The 23897-nt window shown below is 32.6% G+C and overlaps 1 protein-coding gene across 5 annotated transcripts in view; it reads right to left on the bottom strand.

The window, feature by feature from the left end:
* CNKSR2 (connector enhancer of kinase suppressor of Ras 2) overlaps positions 1 to 23897 on the bottom strand; it is a 250220-nt gene that overhangs the window by 98095 nt on the left and 128228 nt on the right. For 3 of the 5 annotated variants that reach the window (XM_017659437.3, XM_017659438.3, XM_017659440.3), the window contains exon 9: positions 9651 to 9797. The exons of the other annotated variants lie outside the window; for them this stretch is intronic. In XM_017659437.3, coding sequence (XP_017514926.1) covers positions 9651 to 9797 — 147 coding nt within the window. The remainder of the gene's footprint in view (positions 1 to 9650; positions 9798 to 23897) is intronic. 5 annotated transcript variants of the gene reach the window in all.

The following is a 23897-nucleotide window of genomic DNA, read 5'->3' as shown; positions in this document are numbered from 1 at the left end:
CTATCACATAAAAGCTACTTATAATAACAGTACCATGCAGTGTTTCATAATGGGAAGATTTATCTCAGTCAGAAACTTATTTAAATTTGCTTTGTTAGAATCTCACCTTTGAAAGAAAGATAATAATGAGAAACTTTCAAAAGAATTAGCTCACTCACATCCTGACTGATATTCAAGAAAGATATTTCAGACCTTTTCCCAAAAAAGATACACCACACTTCTATATCAGTAAAATATCACAGATTCTCAGAAAAGGTTATAAAATGGAGTATGAAAGGCCAATATGAGACTATTTTCTAGGAAAATTTACCTTTTCCCCATAATTATAAATACAACTGTTTTCTCAAAGTCATTTTTTGGTCCATATTCAAAAGTATGGTGATTAGTGTGACACAATAATTTCACTGTTCACAGGCAAACACATCATTGTTGAAAATAATCTTTAGTTGCATATTTATAGATGCCATTTTCATGCCTGTATTTAAACTTAAAAAAAATTAAGATAGTATAGAAACAGAATTAAGCAATACATCAGGATGCATTAGCTTAAGAGCACTCCCAATTCTAAGCTTCACCTCACTTGGAAATGATCTTCTGGTCTGAGAAATGATCCTAATGTGAAACAAAAATTCACAAACTTTCATATTTCTTACAGGTCTTACTGATTAGCTACATATACAATTAACATATTAAAAATAAGAATTTTACTGCAATTGCAAACACAAAAATTATGATCACAAAACAAACTGAACCTTCACATGACACAATGTTGCCATTTTAGACAGTAGAAAAACACTTTTAGGTTTATCTATATAGACCAATTGTTCTACTGCATTTCTGGACACTCAAAAAACAGCATATTACAACTATTTTATATTGTGACAATACTTTTATACAAATAAACAAAATATGTTAAAAAACCCAAGCGTAAATACAATGTACAACATAGGTCACTGGGCTAAGCTACATAGTCTTTGACTCAGTTCATGGTATTTGACTTTCTTTATTACACAGCTCACCTTAACAGCTTGAAATCACACATCCTGCCAAAATGATGGTTAAGTTTTAATCTATGTGGAACAGAAATTAAAGAGAGAGAGAAGGCAAAAAGAATCGATAATTTAGTTTGGGACTCTAAAATAGTTTACCTCATATAATGCAAAAAATAAGCCAGAAACTTTACATGTTGAGGAATTTTGAGATATTATGAAACACAGTCAATGAGTATTATGTTTTACAATGCTGATTTTGGAATCATGTCCAGTTAAACTATGTGTGTCTTTGAGAAACAAAAATCTGGGCAATGGGAAATTGTGATATTATATAGGCAATCAGGAGTCACTTGTATAGATGAACATCATGAAGCCTCAGGAAATGAAGGACTGTATTCTTTCTAGGGATACTTCTACAACAGACCTTTGAATGATATGTTCTTTAGATCAAGTGTTTAGACACACACTACATATATAGTAGTCACTGTGATGTGAAACTGTTTATAACTGGTTTCCTCTCTGTCAGGACATCTTGGTAATAAATACAGATACATAAAACAGTAAGTCTAGCCAAAATTTCAGCATTATAGACATGTAAAGATAACATTCATTTCACAGTACATTACTTTCCAAAACTTCATAACAGATGCACTGTGAGCAAAAAATTTATATTACATGTTTTTTAAATGCTCTAATCTCTCTCTGATGTTGGAATATCCTAATACTACAAGTGAACTTGAAAACAAGTTCTAAAAACATATTAATTTAAGAAATAATCAAACAAATTTTTATTCTTTATTTTGAAAACTTTTATTCTCTTTCTTCTGTTCTGAAGACTATTTCTATTTTGAAGATTTATCTCCTTTTATTTTACCATCTATAGAACAATTTTTCTTAGTACAAGTTCTCTGCCCTCCCTAAACAGAGGAGAAGGAAGGGAGGAAGGGAGGGAGGGAAAAAGTAGTAGTAATCAATGGTACAAATATATTTTAAATACCCCTGACCTGTGAGGTGAGTACCAACAGAATATTTTATTCTGCCTGGACTATTACCAGGACTGTCTGCTGAGAGGATTTGTGCCTCTCCCCTTTCAGAAAATTTAAATATTAGCCTTGTCAACATTCTTCAAATTGCAATTTTCTCTCAGTTTCTACTTGTAGCAAGGAGTTGCTATTAATGTCATCAAGTTAACATGATTAACTAAATTAGCAAATACATAGAAGAAAAAGACACTAAGATAAGTTAAAACAGGTAACAGGTTTGACTGTTCTAGTGGCTCAATTAGTTGAACTGGTTGAAAAAAAACAACTTGTTCTTTCAGAGAAAAATGAAAATTAGTCAATCGTATTGTTAACTCAGCTGGCTAATTATTTTATTAACTAGTAAATCACAGAAAACACTTAAAGTGGTTTATCAAACAGATATCATCTGGCTAATCAGCATGTCTTGAACCAAGTAAAACACATGCTAAATATTAAATATACTGTGTATTTTTATCTAAGAATTGTACTACTTCTGTTAAGTTAATCCAAACTGAAAAGTAAACATTATTCTTGAGAATCACATTAAAAAATAGAGCAATGGAAAAATAGAGTAGAAGCATCATGGGAAAATGGAAATAGCTACTTAACCCAAAAGGAAGTCATCGTGATAATCTAAAATTATAACCTCTTAAAAATTTGTATAATTTTGGACAAAAATTGAAAGAGTACAAAATTAAATTATTAAAAGAATAAAAAAGGTATTAAAGAACATTAGAAATGCAGGCAAAACTTGACTAAATTGAGCACAGAAAAAATGATGCTATTAGCTGAAGTCATTAGTGAGAAATTCTTACTTGTAACAAGTGGCATTAAAATTACACTAATAGCCATTTAAGTATGAAAACTACACAGAAACTAACAAAGTGGCTTCTTTCAAATAAAAAAAGTTTTCTCAGCATTCAATTCAGGTTTTAATAGGCATATTCCTTAGTTTAAGAAATAATATCTAAATATGTGAGTATAGTAACTCAGGATAGTTTCTCATACTTTGGCAATGTTTACTTTCAATCATTTGTTCATACACAGCTTAAGAAAAGCCGTTATCATTTTTCGATAAAGAATTTCTAATTTAAGGGAAAAAAGTAGAAATAAAGGGTAATTTTTTATACTTTACTTTTGCCATTTTGATTCTCTCATATTGTTAAAATCTGTATGGGAAGAGAATTAATAATTATCATTCCTTATGGATAAAATACAAGGGTATTTTAAGACTGAATCTTGTTATTCAACTAAGCATGAAGCTTCAGCACAACTTGATCCACTACAGTATGAAATCAAGTATGACATGGATCCATTTTGGATTCTATCTAAAGGGGTTTATTTCCTGGAAGGATCTTGTCATAACATTTAATTTTCATATCTAAATGGTCCTACTGACATTAAGGTTTCCTTCCACAGCTTCAGTAAGGCTCCAAAAGGGAAGGCATATTTGCATATATGTTGTTACTCTTTCAAAACAAGTCTATGATATATTTCTGGGGGCACTGGCATGCATCTCTTAAACTATCTACATACTAAATAAAATAATCATGTGCATCACTTCAAATATACATTTATAACCTTAGGTCAATTAATGATAACTTACTGTTGTCAACAGGACTCAGAAATCTACTAGGTAAAACATATACACACATTTTTCAAATTATCAGTTTGATTTATATAAATACTTTCAAACTATATCCCACAATATGGTACTGTACAAATCTTCCTCTGAATCATGAGTTTAGTAAGAATATCCTACTGATCCAGTTTAAACATCATTAGAAGATTAGGATATTGTAAAATAAAATTTTCAGCTTTTGTAAGGGATCACTAAAATCTCACTCTAAATCCTTTAATAGCTCAGGTCTTTTCCCTGTGTCCCCAATTCTAACATCTGTAAGGTAACCGAGTGCATCTGAAAAGTGCCAAAGTACCTCTGAAACCCCTATGGTCTTAATACTATACTTAGGAAACTACATTTAATATTGAGGTTTTACTGCAAACATTTTACATTTTAACATGTCTTAGCAAGCATATCTCCATTTAGTTGTCCCTCTGTTAAGTGACCCAGCATTCATAGAGATATAGGAAGTCTTGAATGAAACCAATGACATAAAGACAATCCTAATGTTAAAGATTAGAGCAGTGCATTATACATCAAATAGTACTCTCTAAAATTCACTAGAGCAAAGACCACAAAGAGCTTGCTTTGCCTTCCAGAGGAAAATACCCATTGAAACATGAATAATTACATCAAGTATAAAGCCTGGCCATTTATTTTATTCACTCTGGGGAATAAATAGACTCAAATGGATCACAATACCCCATTATTCTAGCACAGAACATCCACACAAGTCCTTACTCTGTTCAAACACATTTTTATCATAATTCCCAATACAAGTACCAGAATATTGTTTTATATTAGCAATGCTCTTCTTAATAATCTAAACAAATGCTCCAGAGAAAATGTATTCTGGATCTGGGGAGGCAAGACATTGCATACAATCTTGTAAATTTGTCTACCATATAAAGAATGCTACATCTAATTTGGAAAATCACTGGACATACTTTTTCCTGGGTAAGCTTTTCTTAAATAGGAAATTATTTGGAAAGAAGCAAGGGAAACACACATATTCAAAGTTCTCCTGCTCTGTTTTTTTTTCACAGCTTTTCTTGAATCCAAATAAATACAAAAGATTTAAGTCTTCTTTTAGAAGCATGTAATCTTTCTTCTCGTATCATACTACCAAGAAAACATTTTTTTCTGACCACAGAGTTCATCAGGAAACCATATCTGTATAGGTTAAAAAATACAGATATAGGTATAGAAAATATGTATATATAGTTACACGATATACAACTAATGCAGACTTCAGAATCACACTAGAAAATGGCTTTTTCCATTGAATCACCAAATTTTCCACGTTGTACTGAGACTACCACTAGTGTATTTCTATTTCTTGTGCTGTGTAGTCTTACTGGCATAGTTAATACTGCAACACTGAAACTGGACTTTCAATTTTTTCAAATTACAGTAAACATCATTTTTAGGATATTAACTAAAGAAAGAATGGGAAAGTAAAGGATAAAGAAACTAAAGATTTTAGGTGACTATTTATAGTCAGTGTTAACATTTTGAAAGCATCTGGCTGAAAAACACAAATGTGATTTAGGTCCTTTAATTAATTTGCTTAAACACAGGTGAACAAAAATTTGATGTGACAATTGCTTGCAGCTATTTACTAATATGAGCATGTAAAATATATAATTGTTTGTGCCTCCCAGTCAGCACGATTACACTTTTAGTTAAAATTTATTTTCTTCTCTAGTGTGTCATACTTAATATTAGTTTTCTCTTCAAAACATGCTTTGAAACAAAACTCAGAAACATAGACACTTTGTTTCTAACATTTTTTTCAGTCCCCCAACCCTTAACTTAGGCACTGAAATAAATTTTCTTATTGCTTATACTTTTTGATTTTACAGAATCACTACAACCATTCATATCTGTACATATTTGAAAGGTAACACAACCAATTAGTGTTCTTCAGTTGCTAAACCAGCTGAGAGACAAAATCGACTGCTCTATTTGCTTTCCATTTCTTTTCTGCTCAAAGTTAAATATCCTGTAAAAATGGTATCAAAGTAATGCTAACCAATAAAATCTAAAATGACAAGCACAAAACCACACAAGAAACTATCACATTGATATAAGAGATTTATGGATTAGAACACAGTTTAGGAACATAATTCTAATGATACAGCATGATATTGTTTTATATAAACATGTGTTTAATGAAACCAGTATCAGTTATGTTGAATTCCATTATTGATTTTAGCAATCACTTCTGAGATGCATTCTTACCAAAAAAAAAGCTGGGTTCTTAAGTGTTTTAAAAAATTGTTGATTTCCAGTGACGATTTCAATTACCATTCTTCTCCATGTCCAGCTAATTCTCTAATACATCTCTTGTAAGAAGAAAATGATACCACCCATGCATGCTCATGACCTACGCACACTAATTTAAAGCCACAAACATCAAAAAATATACCTTTTGGTTTATCCATCTTCCCTGTTACTTTTTCATTGAATTGGAAGAACTTGGCCATAAGCAACTGCCATGCTTACCAAAATCCAGGACATTAGTAGAGGTGCTCTTAAGGACATATTTTTAAGAACAGCTCTCAGAAAACAGAGAATCCCTGGTTTGCTTTCATAGAATAAAAGATTCTATCGCAGGAAAAACATCTCTACTATTTACAAATGGGTGTAGATGACAACAAAATTCTATTCCAGATTAAATGTGCTTGTAGTATTTGACTAATGTATTTTAAGTCTTCCAGTTCTATTGCAAAATGTTTGAGAAATCCAGAATTTAACAAAAGAGCTGCCAAATTTCATGAAATGTACTAATGAAAATGCTCTGTGAGCATGAAGTTGAATTGTATGCTTTTGTTTATTTGGCTATAATTTCATGAATGATTTTCAAAAGAAAATCACAAGCAAAATCCATCATTGTAGTTGATTAATAATAGAAGTTACTGTCTTTTAAAAATATTTTTAGAAATAAAACTTTTTTCATTAAAATGTGTGGTATTCTTTAACAATCTACTTTAGGGTTGATAAGGTTATGTTTTGTGTAGGTACAAATTATTTCCTTGTTAGCTTAAAGATAATTATTCCTCATGTTAGATTAAAATTGCTCTTCTTTAAGATGAATGTATTAATGTCTACCTCCACACTACACAAAGTTTGTTATATGTTATCTGGAAATGCTGGCAGTAGGTAAATTAAGCCTGGTATAGTATAAGAAAGAGATGAAATAGACATATTGAGTTAAATAAATGCCACAGATTGTTTCTTTTTGTAATTTCTATTTTAAATAATTCTTAGTAGACTACTGGCCTACCTACCAAAAAAGAAATAATCTAATGTCCAATTCATTAGGTCTGAACACTGAAGAATTTCATATTTAGGTGACTTAATGGACATTTTGGCTCCAACATATTTGTATATATACCAGAAGCAAGAATACAATCAGAATGGTACTTGTGTCTACCAAGCGGATTGTTACTACATTAAGGACGTATGTTTTATGTCTGAGGTCCCTTCTCAGCCACTAGGAAAAATATGTGGCCTCAGGCAAAGTCATAAAAGAATCAAAAACCATCTGTAAGATTTTCTCATCCCACTTGCTTTGACTTCCCCCATCTGGAGGCAGGCTATCTTTAATCTCCAGATCCTGGTACCCTCAGGTTTCAACCATCTTTGGCTGTATTAAAATCTACATTCTATAAAAATTCTGATGACATGGTTTCCATTATGCTTCTGGTGTCTTTTTATTTTAGCATAGGCCAAAGACTTAAGATAAAGAGAGAACTCTGCAATGGTACAGTTTCAGGTTTTCAAAACAGGTACCAGGGAGGTTTGGTGGTGATGGTGCAGTATGTTTGAGGACTTGTCATTGTCCTTTCTTCTAAGACTGTTTTACCACCACTAGGAAGTATTTAATTAAAATTAATATTCTTCTTTCTGCTCTGTAAAAGGTCAACTACTAAAGCAATTTTCAAAGAAGCTGGAAGCAGGTTTTCCACCCCTACCAATAGTATTGTTTATCTGTAAGCGGTTGAGTATGGACAATACATTTTAGGTGAACTAAATTCGGTTGAAATAACAAATTTTAAAAAATTCAACACGTATTAGCATTTATATATATGCTAATTTTCTTTTTTCTGATTTCAGCATTCTGAAAAAGTAAATTTAACTGAATAGGCAATGAGAAAGAAATATAATTAGTGTTTAGTGATCTGATGAGGCATATTTCTTGGCACTTAGGAATGAACCTAGAAACAGTGTCTTAAAAACTTATTATAATTAAGGAATGCTGTAAGGTAATTAAAAAAATTAAAGTCTTTGTTCTCTAGCTTTGAACACACATACCTTATGCATGTGTAGCAGAAAAAAATGGTCTATTATTTCAGCATTTTGTATAAAAGTGATTAACTAGTTACTGTCACTCCCTTCATTCTCCAGTTTGTGTCTGTGGAAAAGAATCTAAAAAGGGGCCAAATTATCAATTTATTTTACAGAGATATTCCCTCAGAGTTCACAGATCGATAAGAAACTAGTGTCTTTTTGGTGTTCAAGGTAAAATAGAAAGGACTAGAGAGAAGTTGTTAAATTTAGTGCACATATATAGAGAAGAAAAACTAATAGCTGAAGTGTGTTCCCACCTCTCAGACTTTGAAGATGGATCTTTGGGGAAGACATGTCAATAGGAAACTACAGAGTGGAACAACAAAGCAACTTATAACGCAGTGAGAAAATAAATGATGTGATGGGAAAGTCTGAGCTGCGAATCCATGACTTAAAATGAGTTAAACATTGAACTCTGAACTTTAATGATCATAAAAAAATCTTTGATAATAAACATATACTGCAAGTCAAATGTATTTAGACATAGTAATAGTTTCATGTATAATCACTTGAAAAATAGAAAGATTTGCATTAAAAATTTAAAGACCTTAATGTTAGAACATTTTATGTGTTCTTATGTTATTTAAGTATAATACAACTTTGGGGCCAATAAGTAGGAAAGTTTTAAACAATGAGAAATCATTTTAGCCTATAAGACCACTTATGTGTAATGGAGAATTTAGGATTTAGGGGAAAAAAATCTAAGACTGGTATAGGTACTAATATAGAACTTAGTAACAATTTACATAGCAGTGTTATCACTTGCATTTTCATATAATGCTTTTCTCTTAAATCTCAACAAAAGGCAATGTTCTATATCAATGGGGAATTTAAAGTTTTTAAAAAAAATTTAGACTTCTAAACAGAGGTCATCATAGCCTCCTATTTCAAAAATGCAGGTTTTGTGGAGGACAAAAATTTCTTCTATGATGTGTTAAAATATCATATCCTGACTGAAATGGAAGAATATGTATCACTTCCTTGTCTTTCATCAATTGGAATCACAATTCTATAACTTCCTAGATAATTCTGCTTCCTAATGAACATAATTTATCAACACCCAGAGTAATGTAATGTTTTAGAGTGATGTTTTATGCTGAATAAAAATTCAGAAATTCTAATGTAACAGTTTCCCTATTTTTGTCACCTTACAGGGTAGAGAAGAGAAAAATGATCAGTCAGGATGAATGTAGTAGGTATATTTTGATTATTCTACAAAACTTCCTTTACCTACTGTTTATAAATGACTATTTTATCTTCTGACCTGATATAGAAGAATTCTATAAACTATCATCTAGTTTAAGAAGTGTAGGTGGGTATAAGTTTTAAATAGGTAATATCACAAAATGAAACCTGTCATTTCATTTCTACTCATATTTTGGCCTGAAATAACTTGCGGGTTTTTTGGAATTATGCTTTAAATATTTACAAATTAAGGCAGAGTTCTTTATCATTTGGGTTTTAGTTAGAGGAACTTTCAGATTTATCACAATTAAGCCTATCAAGATAAGTATGAAGAGATCATTTCACAAACAAATTTTCAAAAGCATACAAGATTAATCCATATGCTGCTGAGATGAGGCACAATAAAGAAGCATTACTGAGATAATCTATGGCTAAAATGATGGTGTATGACTTATGATTAAGCTTCATTACCTGCAGAGCAAGGGGCTTCCATCTCATATTTTTCAGTAAAGCTGGTGCTGAGGTAAGCATGCTCTGAGGTCGCTTTTTCAAAGTTAAGATAACACCACTCGGGTCCTCTCGTAGTGCATTCACCAAATTTTTCAACTGCCACCCCACCTGGTAACCAGCAAAATCATTACAATAAAATTGAGGTACAGTATTCAAAGAGTTAATGTTCTCCCCCTTTAAAAAGATTAGTTTAAAAAAAGAAAGAAAATCACACAATTGGTGTACCATCCTATCACTTCTCAGGAGATATATACTCAAGAAAGAAATTTTATCTTTGAGTTGATTACCATGTTATTGAATTAGAGTCCATATCAATATGAGATAACATAATGGACATTCACCACGTCAAAGCAGAAACTAAAATGGTATCCTACCAATGGAGTAATTTAGAATTTTAAGAAATTATGTCATCATTAATTCTGCACAAGGTCTAGATCCAAACTCTGTTCACAGGTACAATTTTAAAATAATCCACACACCTGAAAACAAGGATTTGGCAATGTCCTGAGCTTACACACTATACCACAAGCTTTCTCACCACCATCTCTTAGAGATATGTGGTACAAATATCACCAAATTAGGATGACATTATACTACCAACAGCTGGTACTGACACACCAAGGCAACATTCTGATGCATGGAAGACAGAATCAATAAAATAAACCTTTTATCATGCTATAAGGATAGAATAAAATATGACAAGGTAAAACTACAATGCAGTAGGTACTGGAAATGTGTCCCAAATGACCCTATAAACTTAAAATACAATATGCTAAATTTAATGAAGCTGTTCTATTTGAGCGTCACCTCAAAACACATAATATCATTAAACCAAAATACTTGATACATGTCCTGAAACCTGGCTCAACTGCATCCATGTTAAGTTACTTCACTCATCATCCTTTTAAAATTTTGAACATAGAAACAATTTTTGTTAGTTTGCTTTTAAGATGGACTAGTTATGCAGTTATCAGGTAGCTGAAATCCTAGAACTATGCTTTAAAGAAACACATTAACAATATCTATTATTCAAAACACATTTCACATTTAAAAGAGAAGAGAACATTTTATCCCAACTCTAATGGATTAGGATTTTTCAGAATGTGTTATATAAATACATTGGGTCAAAATTTATCCTGGATTGCAATCAGGATTTAGCATATAGTCTAAACAGTGATCTGGTGTCTTCCTGGGCACCCAAGTGAAAGGGAATGGGTGCCTTTGTTATTCATCATGTTGTTGCTGAAAGATAATGCTCAAGCTGCAAAGAATGAGCACTTTCACCAAAAGAAGCACACATCCCCAGACACGATGATGAAGAGGTACTCAGACAGGAGCCACTGTAGGATAATGGGGAGATGGGTTTACGTAGTAAGTGAGCATTCATTTAAATTATAACCTCTACCATAGCTGAACTGAGTGAAGGTGAAAAGAAGGAGGACAAAAAAGAAGCCACGCATTATAATCTTTAAAACCTCAGGGATCTCAGATATGAATCAAAATCATCATTGTGATACCTGCCTAACATGAATAAGAGGCTGCCACTTTTATTAAAAAGTCATATTAATGAAGATCAACTACAGTAATGGTCAAATGTCTCCCATTATATATATATACATATATATATACATATGTACATATATACATATATACAATATATATTTATATAGTGTGTGTATACACACACTATATATATATATATAATATATGTATATCAAAGTGGGGATTATTATGTGCTCAAAGGTGTATTACATTTGTTCTGACTCCTCTGATAGCTCCATAGTGTCACTACAGCCATTTCTACAAGCCAAGAGTCAAAGCAAAGTGAGTTCAAATCTCAGTGTTAATTTTGCCTGCCAAAAAATATGCAAGCACATTTTTGAGTTCAAGGTTTGGAGAGAGAAAACATATTGTTTATACAAAGAGTTTATCAGCAACTTATTAATGACAACCACATTTTATCATTTATTTAATTTATTCAAATAATTGCTAATTATACCAAAGCAGTCAATATGATGGTGATATTTTCTCTCAGCATATCTGTTCTCAACAAGAAATTGCATTTTGTTTCTATCCACCAATTTCTTTCCATTTTATTCTATGATATGAGCATTGTCACTAGTTGAAAAATTTTAAGGCTAGATGGTGTTTTCCTGTGTAATGTTCAGTACAATTTGATTCATCCTGTTCTTTCACACTTTCTCTATGGTCTTTTTGAATAGACAATTCCAATAAACAGAATTGTTTTTCCATGAGAAAGTAAAACTTTTTTTAATGAGAAAGCAATAATTTGGTTAGATTTTAATTTTTTATCTGAATGTTACTTAATGGCAGAAAATTATAGTTGTACTACTTTTTGATCAGCCTTCCTACTCTGACATAACAGTAACAATATTTTAAACAAAAGTAAACAAATGTACATGAAGACCCATATAAAGTATATATTTTTGGATCAGAAATTTTACTTCCACTACTATAAAGAAATCATTGGGCAAAAGCAGAGATAAATGTGTGACATGTGTTGCAGTACTGTTTAAACCAACCCAAAACTGTACATTTTGTAAATCCCACTAGTAAGGACTATGAAAATTGTTGTGTGGAAAAAAGTAAGTTCCAAAATAACAAATGTAATTCAATTTCACTTTTGTAAAGCATGTATATAAATACAGAAAACATAGAAAGCTATATATCAGAATTAACAGTAGTTATATTAAAGGGCAGTAAAGACTACAATATATATTTTCTTTGTACTTTTGTTTCTTGAACTTTTGGCAATAAACATGAGTTATTTTTATAAATAAAAACATCAACAAAATAAATTGATCTACTTCATGAATAGTAATATTCCAGTGAGAAAATGGTAAATTTTATGAATTACCTAATTAGGTTATGGATAGAAAATTGCCATAAAAAATACAGAACTAGAAAGACAACACTATTTAAAATAGTAAGAGATGGCAATGGGAAATCACATCTGCTCTGTGCATTATATTTTGAGATGATTAGTAAAAATAACCAAAACAAAAACTATTACTCAGCTGTGCTCAAAAAGTCTACCTTATCTGTTGATTTTTGATGCAGTCAATGATTTCAGAGGACACTTCACTTCAGCATTAAGTCAGATTCATGTAGAAATTACTGAACGGGAATGAAGTTGGCTGAGTAACTCACAGCTATGTGTGATATTTTTTCAATAACATAGGTAGGTTTTAGCTATATTGGTCCCATCCCAGTACTTGTATACTCTCAAACAAGCAACCAGATCTCCTGCCTCCCACTCATCTAGTCCTTTTTTCCCTTAGTCCTTCCTCAAATTTCCTAATCTGGATCACTTCGTTACTTTCTTTCTTCTGTATTATGCATAATTCTTAACAGTTGTCCCCATTTATTGGGGTGCACCATGTTCTATTCAAGGGCAAATATGAGATGGCCCTAGAGCTCCAGGAAGAATTATTCCCAGTTCTGGTTCCATGATATCCTAACATATCTTCAGCCACATAATAAAGTGTAATGAATTCCTGAAATTAATATATTTCTCTTTAACTGTTATTGAGATATTTGTGGTTGACAGATTATAGGGCACCTGAGTAGACAGTATGATATAATGAGGCAAGGATATGTATCCCAGCTTCAAGAAATTTGGGAGCTTGATTATTTGCTCCATATTAGAACCCAAATGTTCACACTTGTCAAAGTGGGTAAAATATATCAATGCAAGTTAATCATTTTTCAAGATTAGCTTTCCATTTTTAGTTTCTGGCTAGTTTTAAAATATTAAGTGTGACAGACCTGAATTAGAAACCATGTGAAGGAATAATAGTAACATAAAAAATGATTCTAAAGTATTCTTCACATTGGTTGCAATGAAAGCCTTTCTGTACTATGAGACAGAGGAGGCTTTGAAAGAAGGAGACCCCAGTGGCCGAAAATGTAATAGAATAATCTACTAATATGGGAAGGAATTAAATAAGGTACAAAATTTAAAAAAAATAAATGGTTAGGGATACATATGACGAAAAACATTCTAATAATCAAAGACATCCAAAAAGTCATTGGCTGATTGTGAAAAAGTGAGCTCAACACCGAGATGTTTCAGTCTTCTTACACAGCTAAATGAATAGATTGCCAAAGTCAAAATACATTCCAGCTCTAATATGCAGAATGGGTAGGAAAATGCCAAAAGATGATATGACAAGAGATTAGTTTGAGTAAAGGAACGTCATCTTCGTATATCTGATTCCTTATCCTCCTCCTTTTGTTCCTCTTCACCGCCAATAAATGTAGGTGTTTTCTCTAGGCTGTTAGATTTCTAATATTTCAGGCTGTCTTCTCACAATAATCTCTTCTCTTCCAGAGCTTCCACTAACAACTTTCTGCATATACTCCCAAATCTTTTTAACCATCCTTGCTTCCTATCAAGAACTCTAGGGACATATTTCCAACAGTTCAGTTCATCCATATTAATAGCTACTGAATAATCAAGCAGCAATAATTCACTATGATAGATTCTTCATACCTATATTACACTCCTTTTATTTATATTTTCATTTCAGCAACAGCCCTGAGGTAAACTATTAAACCCATTTACATGTGAAGAACTGGATTAACTTAAGTATTCTTGGCCAAGATTACAAATATAGTAAGTGGTAAAGCCAGAGTTCATGTTCAAGTCCGTTTGATTCTAAACCATGGGAAAATACATTGGATTTTAAAGCACAAGGCATTATGAGAGCAAGTTTCCTCCCCTAAATATACCATTAGTTTAAATGAATGCATCACTTTAAAGATCAAACTCTTTATCTCCGTGCTTTCATTCAACAGCAAAGCAATAACAGAAAGTTCCTCTTTATCCTCTCAAGTTTGGAGTATGGAGTCACCTACACCATGCCCCCTCTTTTTAATACACACGTGTCCTAAATAATGGATCCTAGCAAATAACGCCTCTTCTCACCACCTTAGTTCTGGCTTGAGTACCTGGCTGTCAGACTTCAGTTAGTCAGTCCTAATTGGTCTTATTGCTTCCAGTGTTTTGCAGCTCCAGAATACTGCTGCAGTGCGGAGTGTTCTTCCCTTCTAAACCTTTGAAAAGCTCTCCAAAGGCCCAACTACAGAATCAATTCCTCATATAGGTTTTCTGTCAATATGGTCATAGCTGTCTCCTATTATTTCTCTTTAATGCAGTTCTCAAAATATAGCATGTGAATCACCTGGGGAGTGAAGAAAGCTTGATCCAGTAGGTCTGAGGTGAGGTTCTAAAATTTGCATTTTTTAAAACAAGTTTCCCAGTGATGCTGATGCTACTGATCTAGGAACCACATTTGAGAACCGCTGCTTTAGAAGACGAACTTCTTGAAGACAGCAGCTTGCCCATGTCTACAGTATTTTAGGTGTTTAATGTTTTAAGAAGAGAATTATAACTTATAAAACCAGTATTTAACATGCATCTACCATGTACTATGGATACAGTGGTGTATGTAGCGCAGTCTGTGCCTCATTCAAGAGTATGATGAACCAGGGGAGATATGAGTGGGTGAATAAATATTAACAATAGAGTCAGGAAGTATCTCAATAGGATGAAGACAAGGTGCAATGAGAGCCACCAAAAGGCTAACTCGTCCTTGAGGGTTCAGGGAAAGTTTCCTATTTAGTTTAAGATGAATTTCTTAGGAGTTGGACAGGTGAAGGGAATGCAGAGTTTAAGGGAGTGAAGAAAGCCAGGAGACAAAGTATCACTAGTGTGAGGAACTTCCAGTAGTTCAGTTTGGGTGGAGTTGTTGGTGGAGTAAGTGTATGTTCTCAAATATTGTGCTTTTCTCCTTGGTCATGTCTTTGCAAAGGCACTCTTCCTCCCAATAGTAATTTTTCTCCCACCTATAAATCCTTACCTATCTATAATGTCTCATATTAAATGTGATATTCATCAGAGGGCCTTTTATAGCTAAAACTACATTTTCCTCATATGAATCTCATAGCACACTGTTTTTTTCTCATTCTAGTAGCATTTTTTCAAGCACTGCCTCCTATTAAAGTTTCATGTTTTTCCTCATCCTTCTTCTTCTCCACCTACCCTCACAAAACTGGATTTGGAGGTTCTTTTTTATTTTTTGAGAATAAAAACTGAGTCTCATTTGTCTGGATATAACTGCAACAAATAAGGTGCCATACAAATGGTAGACACAATCACTATTCGTTAATAACTCAATTAGTCAAATAATATGATGGCATGAGAATGTGAATGTTTCAGAGACAATAAAGTGCCTTGAAACTCCAAAGGGAGTTTGTATATAAACTCCCTTTGTATATAAAACCAAGATATAGTATTAAATATTTCTCTAAATGTACTATACTTGATACTAAAGCTATAATAGACATCCTTTATCCCCAAATTACCAAATAAAGTTTCATGTAAATGAACATTTGAAAAAAATAGTATTTATATCTTGGATACTCCAGACCTAAAGCATAGTGATGTGATTATGACAAAGAATATACCAGTGGATATAGTTCCTGTTTGTCATAGAAAGATTCTGTTTTATTATACACAATATAGAAACACTGTTAAGAAGGTTTTTTCCCCAGAAAAATATTTTTTAGTGGTTGTAAACAGTTCAAGATTATCTTTCTCAATATTTTAATAGATTATTTCATTCACATTAACTTCATGGGCTGGAATGAACCTTCAAAAACCACCATATGCATCTTACATAAAATAGGTCTTATTATTTTAGCTATAGATAATGTTTTTCACATATGCTGAACTATTAACATTATCTTCCTGATTGTCCAAGGTAGCAAAAGTCAGGGTCTCTAAGCAACATCAAGTCATAACACTTACTGGTTTATAGTAATCCATAATAGGTACATTGAAATGTATTTTATATACAACACAAACAGGATTAAAATTTTCCAAGAAAGTCTTTAAGGATACCAAGTATTAAAAGCCAGAGGTTCTGCTTACTTGTGCATGGGGCTTGTAATTGCTTTGATCAGACTGAAGCAGACACCAGGGCCTCCTGGGGAAAGGGCAACATAAGTGGGTAGGTCCTTGGACAATGGGTTGTCCGGATTAGGCACACAGAGGCTTTGGGGTTGGTGCTGAAGTGATGACAGGCTTCCTTTCCTCTTGGTACACAGAGGGAAGTTTCCTCTGACACCTTTAGGACTTGCCCTAGCCTGATTTCCAAACAACTGGTGAATTATTTGACCAACATTTGAAAATAATCTCTAGTCTACGGTCCCCAAAGTCAAAGTTACAAATAAGCATAAAGGTAAGAATTTAAGCCTATCAATGCAAACCTTCTTTACCTTTGTCACAACTGTATTTGGAGCTACAAGAAAGTCTCCCAATAGCTACAGGCAGGAAGGAAGGACATTTTAAAAAATGTTTTCGAAGTTACTATCCTTTACAAGGCAAAGTAACAGATGTACTAACATTTACACATGCTCCTGTGTATACACATGCTCTTACAGATTGTAATGTATAAATGATACCTCTTCACAAAGGAAATTTCAGAGACTTGAGGCGTACCTATATGTAAGTCTGATATGAGTCATGCTATGCCCAAATGTCTTTCTGCTCTTTTTAAAAGCACTGAGGAGACTTAATTCAATACACAACCCATCATGCTGTGACTAATGACACTCTGTCTTTGCTACATATTTTGGTGATGAGATATTTATCATGTTCTGTTCCTTTGCATTACTAAGAAGTTATTGAAGTATCTAATAAATTCAACATTTTATACGATGACTGCCTCTTTAGCAAAACAAGCTATGCGGACGAAATGTCATACAGTTGTAAACATTTCAGAAGTAATGAATTCTGATATACAATATCTTTCAAAGATCCTGGAACTACTGAATCTTGAGTACCAATTTACAAACTTCACTACTCATAAATTAATCTTTTTCACAAAATACTAATGAGAAAGCCTTATAATATTAAGCTATAGTATACTTAGAGATATTCTAATTATGCTCTTTCACAATCATTCATTTATTGATTAGAAATAGATAATTACCCACATTACTAATATAAAGGAATATAAACTGAAAGGTATGCATTCAGTTAAGCAATTATTTGCAAAAGACATGATTTTAAATTCCAGCACGGAGTTATTTAAATAGGTAATTCAGAGTATTCAGGAATTTCCCAAGGTGTATCTATTTTAAATAAAATCTTACTATTGATATTTTTTACAAACATGATTATAAGAGATAATCTTGGGAGAAGATAAAAGGAACAAGCATTTGAAAAGAAGGAATATGGAAATTAAAAGTATTATTTTCATTAGGGGAAAAATTCTATAATTTTATGTCTTTATTCATTGAGCCATTCATTTCACAACCTCCCTAACTTTAAAAGGCACCTACGCAGTGAAATAAGACTATGTCAAGGGAGTTTTATTTAAGGCATTTGTTTTTTTTAATGTGGCTTGATTTTACTGTAAAACTTGGCCCATGTTTAGCTGCTCAAAATTTGAATTTACATGTATGTTTTAGTACTTAATATTTTCATGTGAATTTCACAGTCACCTATATAATGTACATATATATTATACTTAAAAAGAAAGTACAGTGAACATAATTTCTCACTGCTAAAGACTGGATAGGGAATCCAAAAGAGAAAGCCAATTTGAGCATGACAAGAAACTAGTATCTTTTTCTCAACAATTGCACACCACCCTCCTGGAGTCTTTTTCTCCATAACCAACAATTTCTGAGGGTTGAATCAGAATTCCTTGATTGGCTCATGTGGAAGCTCATGGGAGGGAGAAAATAATAACCATAATTCTTTCCTTTAAGTTTTATGAATCACCCACACAGTTTTCACCAGAGGTGATACATTTCCATATCCTGTTACTTCCATTACCACCTGTTACCTATCACTTATATTAACTGCAGCCTTTTTATCACTGGTATATTTTTCTGTGGCAAGCTGATTCAAAAACGGTGAGAATCGCTTAGCATCTTGAACATACAGGTTTCTTTTCTTTGTTTCATTTCAATATGATATTTGGAAAGCCAAAGGTTTGTTTTGGGGACTTCATGGTTTACATTCATATATGCTATAGAAAACTAAATCAAAGCCAATTTTATTTTTATTTCATTGTCATTCCAGGTGTCCTTTAACTTCTTCAAAACAAAACTGAGTGAGTTTGAAAGCCTCTGGTATGGACAGATGCAGGAGGAAGAAAGTCACGTCACAGTGAAATGTTTTCGGGTGAACCTTTGATCATACCACAGTCTCAATTCCCCCCAAAAATCAGCAACATATTTGAAAAAACCATAACAATACAGGGTTCTAACTTAAGTTTTTAAAAAGATCCGTATATGGATTAAATTTTAAAACAAATTTGTGTTGTTATATTTGGAAATTATTACATTTCAGCCATTGCTTCCTATATTTCATTTCTATTCTTGCAAAGACACTGGAAATAAGTGTATTTTTACAATAAAAAGAAGAGTTCTAGTCACCAAAACTAAGGAATGAGACAAAGCATTGTTGTGTAAAAATCTATAGCCCCTGTTTATCAGAATTCTGAGAAAGAATAAAGAAAACATTTATACTTGTGAAAAAAATTGTGCTTAAATTTAATTTAGAAATCCAAATGAAAAAGGTAATTTAATAGTGACCAAAATCCTAATATTCAAATAGCATCATGCTTAAAAATTCACACCTTTGTAACAAATAATTTTATGTCACTTACTGGTACACACTTAAGGAAGATATGCTTATTTGAAAATACTAGCAAATATTGTGATAGATACCTATATTTACCAAAAGCATATGTATATATACATATATATATAGCTAAATAAACAGCACTCTAAATCTTTATTAATAAAAACATTTTAATTTATGAACTGTCAATACTTCCGCTGTAGAAGTTATCTTTAGAAATCATTTTTCCAGAAATACAACTCAGACAAAAAAAGGTAACTCAATGTCAGCTTTAAACAGAGCCATAGTGAACACTCTCTGCCATCTGTTCCAATTAAAAAAAAATCCTTTATTGCCCAGTATTAGGGTAATAAGATGAGAGGAAATGTAAAAGCAATCAGTGGCTACATTACCTAAAATTTCAGCTACCATGCTGATCAGAATGTTAATTTAGTGGATCCTGTATGTGAATCCTAGGGCAAATAAGCTAAAAAGAATTTAAGGTTATTATCATTATCTCTTGAATTTCTTATTTTATTGCTCTAATGTGTCTCCTTTCAGGCAATAATTTTTTATCTTCATCTGGCAGTTAAATGTATCTATTTGCCCACCCCTACTATTGACAGAAAGTGGATTAGGCAATTGTGATTGGCTGACTTTTTCTTTTTCATAAGGGTAGGAAAAGGGCTGTAGTTATTAATACTGATTTGCAAATAAGTTGCACATTTTAATAAGCCAGAGTAGGTAAGAACATCAGCCAACAGATACATTTTAAACACATAAAATAATCACTTATAAAGAGACTTCTAAAAATTCTGTGTAAAATAACCAGTTCATATTAATTATATGTTGACACTGAAAGATGTATTCTAATAATAAAAATAAATTAGAGAAACCACTTAAAAAAGTAATTACTCTTTTCCTGGTGAAGCTAGTAAGAATTGCATAAACAAAAAAGAAAGAAATCAGGATGTAAAGCCCTGCAGAGAAAATAAATTGGTTAACAGAAGGTTACCACTATTAAGGCATCATACAACTTATCTCCTTTTTATAAAAACTTAAGATAATACATTTTAATAAAAGTTTGATAACAAAAATCATGAAATGTTATACTGGATAATAAAGTAATGAATTGAAGTTCTCTGAGCAGAATAAAAGATGTCATTTATATCAATATGCGGCATTTGAAAACCAGTTTCCACACAGTCTCATCAAATCCACAATGTTCAATGCAAAACAAAAAATCTATGATCATCTCATAAACTACCCACTATATAAGGTAGAATCTGAAATAAAATATTATTTTGAGTAATTGAAATATATGATGCATCATTTCCTTTAATTTTTGGTAAATGTCTCTTCATGTTTTTTTTCCCCTCCAAAAGGGAACAACTCACTTGCTTTGTTTCAGATACCAATTTCTTAGAATTCTAACAGAGTTATTTTATAGTAATACTATTAAGTGGTTAAACACCATGCTAACATATTTAATCTCTGGACTTCAGCAACACCTTTTGTTTACAGGAATAAGATATGAAGTGTACCAGAAATACTGCCATGTGGGGTCTCAGTTTTCAGTATTTTGAATATAAGGAATTATAAGATAAATGTTTTCTCCTTTGAGAAAGGAGAACAGAAGAAAATAGGCAAAAATTTAAAAAAACTGAATGAGGTGAAGAATGGAGGAGAAATAGTCAAGTGCAAAGGGAAGCAGGAGAAAATGGAATTAGAAAAGAGGTCTAAAAAAATAAGGCTAACAATTTAGTAAGCTTAAAAATAGCAAGAAAGTTTACTGATGTTAGCCAATATCAGGGTATTGATTCCACTCAGTAAGCCACTCCTTCCTGCTGAAGGCCAGCGGTTGGGTGGTGGGTGACAGGGAGGGAATGGGAGGGCTGGGCTTTAATGGGTCACCACACTCTCCATCCATTTTGATTATGTTGGCTTCCCCTTTAAACAATACTCTTCCATTGTTCTGCGGTTGAAGCAGTAAGAGGGTGAGGACAGAGTCAAAAATGAGAGACCAGAGTAATAATAACAGAATAAGGGAGACCTTTGAGAATTATATAAATGAAGTAGAATGACCTCTTCAAATGACTCAATAGTCCTTTAATTTGTTTCCTTTCTCCCACCCCCTCTGCCATCACCTGTGAGTCTTGTTCAACAATGTGTACCATTTTGGGGGTAACAAAAACCACAGACTTATAGTAATCACCTTCCATCTGTCACTAATCAATGTCCAACATCCTGGGTATTTGCTGCAGTCTATCTTATTCTTAACTATCCCAATCTGGTTATTTTCCATTCCAGTACCCTTTATAGCCACAGCTGTTAAACCATTTCTTGCCAGAATGTAGTCACCAGGTTCCAGAAGACCTTTCAAATTAGTAGTGAGTATGTTTTAGCATTTACACAAAATAAAAGAAAATTTTTCCAAATGCTGGATTCAACCATCACATGCCCCACTCTTTTCAATTGATAATCCTTAAGAAGAAAATATATCTGTTTTTAGTATGGATAGAATCTTTAGAATGCTTGCACACCAAAAACAGTATTAACATGAAATTTAACAGATTCATTAGGAATATGCCCAGATAGGTTTAATAACTATTAATAGTCTTATCAGCTAAAAAAACATATTAGAAGTGCATGATGAGGGCAGAGTAGCTGGTTCAAACTATGCCGAGGTATCTCCCAGAGAGAGGGATGTGGTGGCAGATGAAGTGGCAAAAATCTTGGGAGATTCCAGCAGCTTTGAGGAGTTGGATCTTCAATGGAAGGGAAGATATGCAATAGTACTCAGTCTGCTTTGCTTGGATGGTCATGATTTTTCTTCTTCCTACCTGGCAGCCACAGTTTCTCAACCACAGAAGTATGTTGATTTGAAAAGTTAAAAAGCCACTTATAATAAAGAATATAGCAACATGAAAAAGGACATAGAACTTCCAGTTTCATTTAAATCAGAAAATATACCTTTTTTAAAACCAGCAAACTAGAAACACACGCACATCTAATTGGACATCTTGAAGATATATTATACTAGCAATTTCAAAAACTAGTATTTGAATTCATCTGTGATTCATTCCAACTTTCTTAAGACTCTTAGGGAAAATTTTCAAATTGCTTTTCTATGTATTTTAAACTAAGAAAAGTTATCAGATATTATATTGCTATCTTTAGCAGTAGGAACTTTCATAGTTACAGAAAAATACTAACTGGGCTAATCACATTCAAAATGTAAGACTGAACATTACTCTTTTCATTATTGAGTCTAAATTAGTATAGAATAATTTTGGGAATATCTCACTATTTTGATTATTAATTACTGGATCAAAAAATTAAACATGTATTTCAAAAATATTAGGCCATACTTTAATGTAATCATTACATCATAACCAACCCCTAATGTCTCTGGTAATGAATGTAGGGATAGGAGTAATTGCAGACTACAAATAATTTATACTTGTTTCAATTAATATATCTACCTACCAAATCTTTCATAGTAACAAAACCCAGACAACTTCCATTTCACCACCTCTGTATATTGTTTAGTAGGAAGTTAAAAGCACTGTACACAAGACCACAATGCAGGCAACAACAAGAAAAAGAGGGTAGAGTAGGCTACAGTTAATGAAATGCACCATTCTTGCACAAATATGCCTCTCACTGAATACAAAGAAGATAATCTGGTAATTGATCACATTATTAAGGAAGGCTACTTTAATGAAATTCAATGCATTATCCCGTCAGAGAATGTCTCTGTTATCTCCAAAATCAATTTGTAGGTTCTAGTAGCAGTTTGCCAAGAAACTGGGATCCAATTAGCTCAACTGCTGTCACAGGTAAAAGGGAGGAAAGAAGGTTGGAAAGTTAATTTTCACTGAGCTCCAAATGTGTGCCTGGCATTAGGTGTTTTACGTATCTATCTGAAGGAAAGGAGTGAGTGAGGAAGTGGAAACAAAGTCAATTTTCAACCCCATTTTTAATTTCAGTTCAGCTGATTCACTAGCCCAAATATGTAAATGATTACTTCCTTTCCTCTTCTTTTACCCTTGGTCCCACCTAATGTCTCATTGAATCCTGAGATTAGTTACAAGATTGTTAGAATTCTTCCCCTTTTGATAATTTTATAATTTGAGTTTGGGAAAGGAGTATAATAAAACTGAAGAGCGAGCATGGGCCTTGGAGTCAGAGAGCTTTCAGTTGTGGGTAAGGTAAATAATCATTCTGAGTCTCAATTTCCACATACATGTTCTTTGTAGGACGATTGTAAGGAGTAAATGACATAAAATACGGTTAAGTTCTTAACATGATGCCTGGCACACTGTAATACTCAGTAAGTGTTAGCTACGGTTGTTATTTTAAAAAGGTAAACTGATGCTTAAATAGTTTCTATGATTCACTTAAAGCCATAAGTTAATTTCAGAGCACAATCTGGAAGCAAGTTCCCCCAACCATCATTCTGTGTAGTTTTCAATATTTTAGAATATTCCTATGATGCAAAGATGTATTTACACATTCTCACAGTATTTAAATATCACCAA

Source organism: Manis javanica, chromosome X (genome assembly GCF_040802235.1).
Source record: "Manis javanica isolate MJ-LG chromosome X, MJ_LKY, whole genome shotgun sequence".
NCBI classification, from domain to species: Eukaryota; Metazoa; Chordata; class Mammalia; order Pholidota; family Manidae; genus Manis; species Manis javanica.
This window is presented reverse-complemented; position numbering and strand designations above follow the sequence as displayed.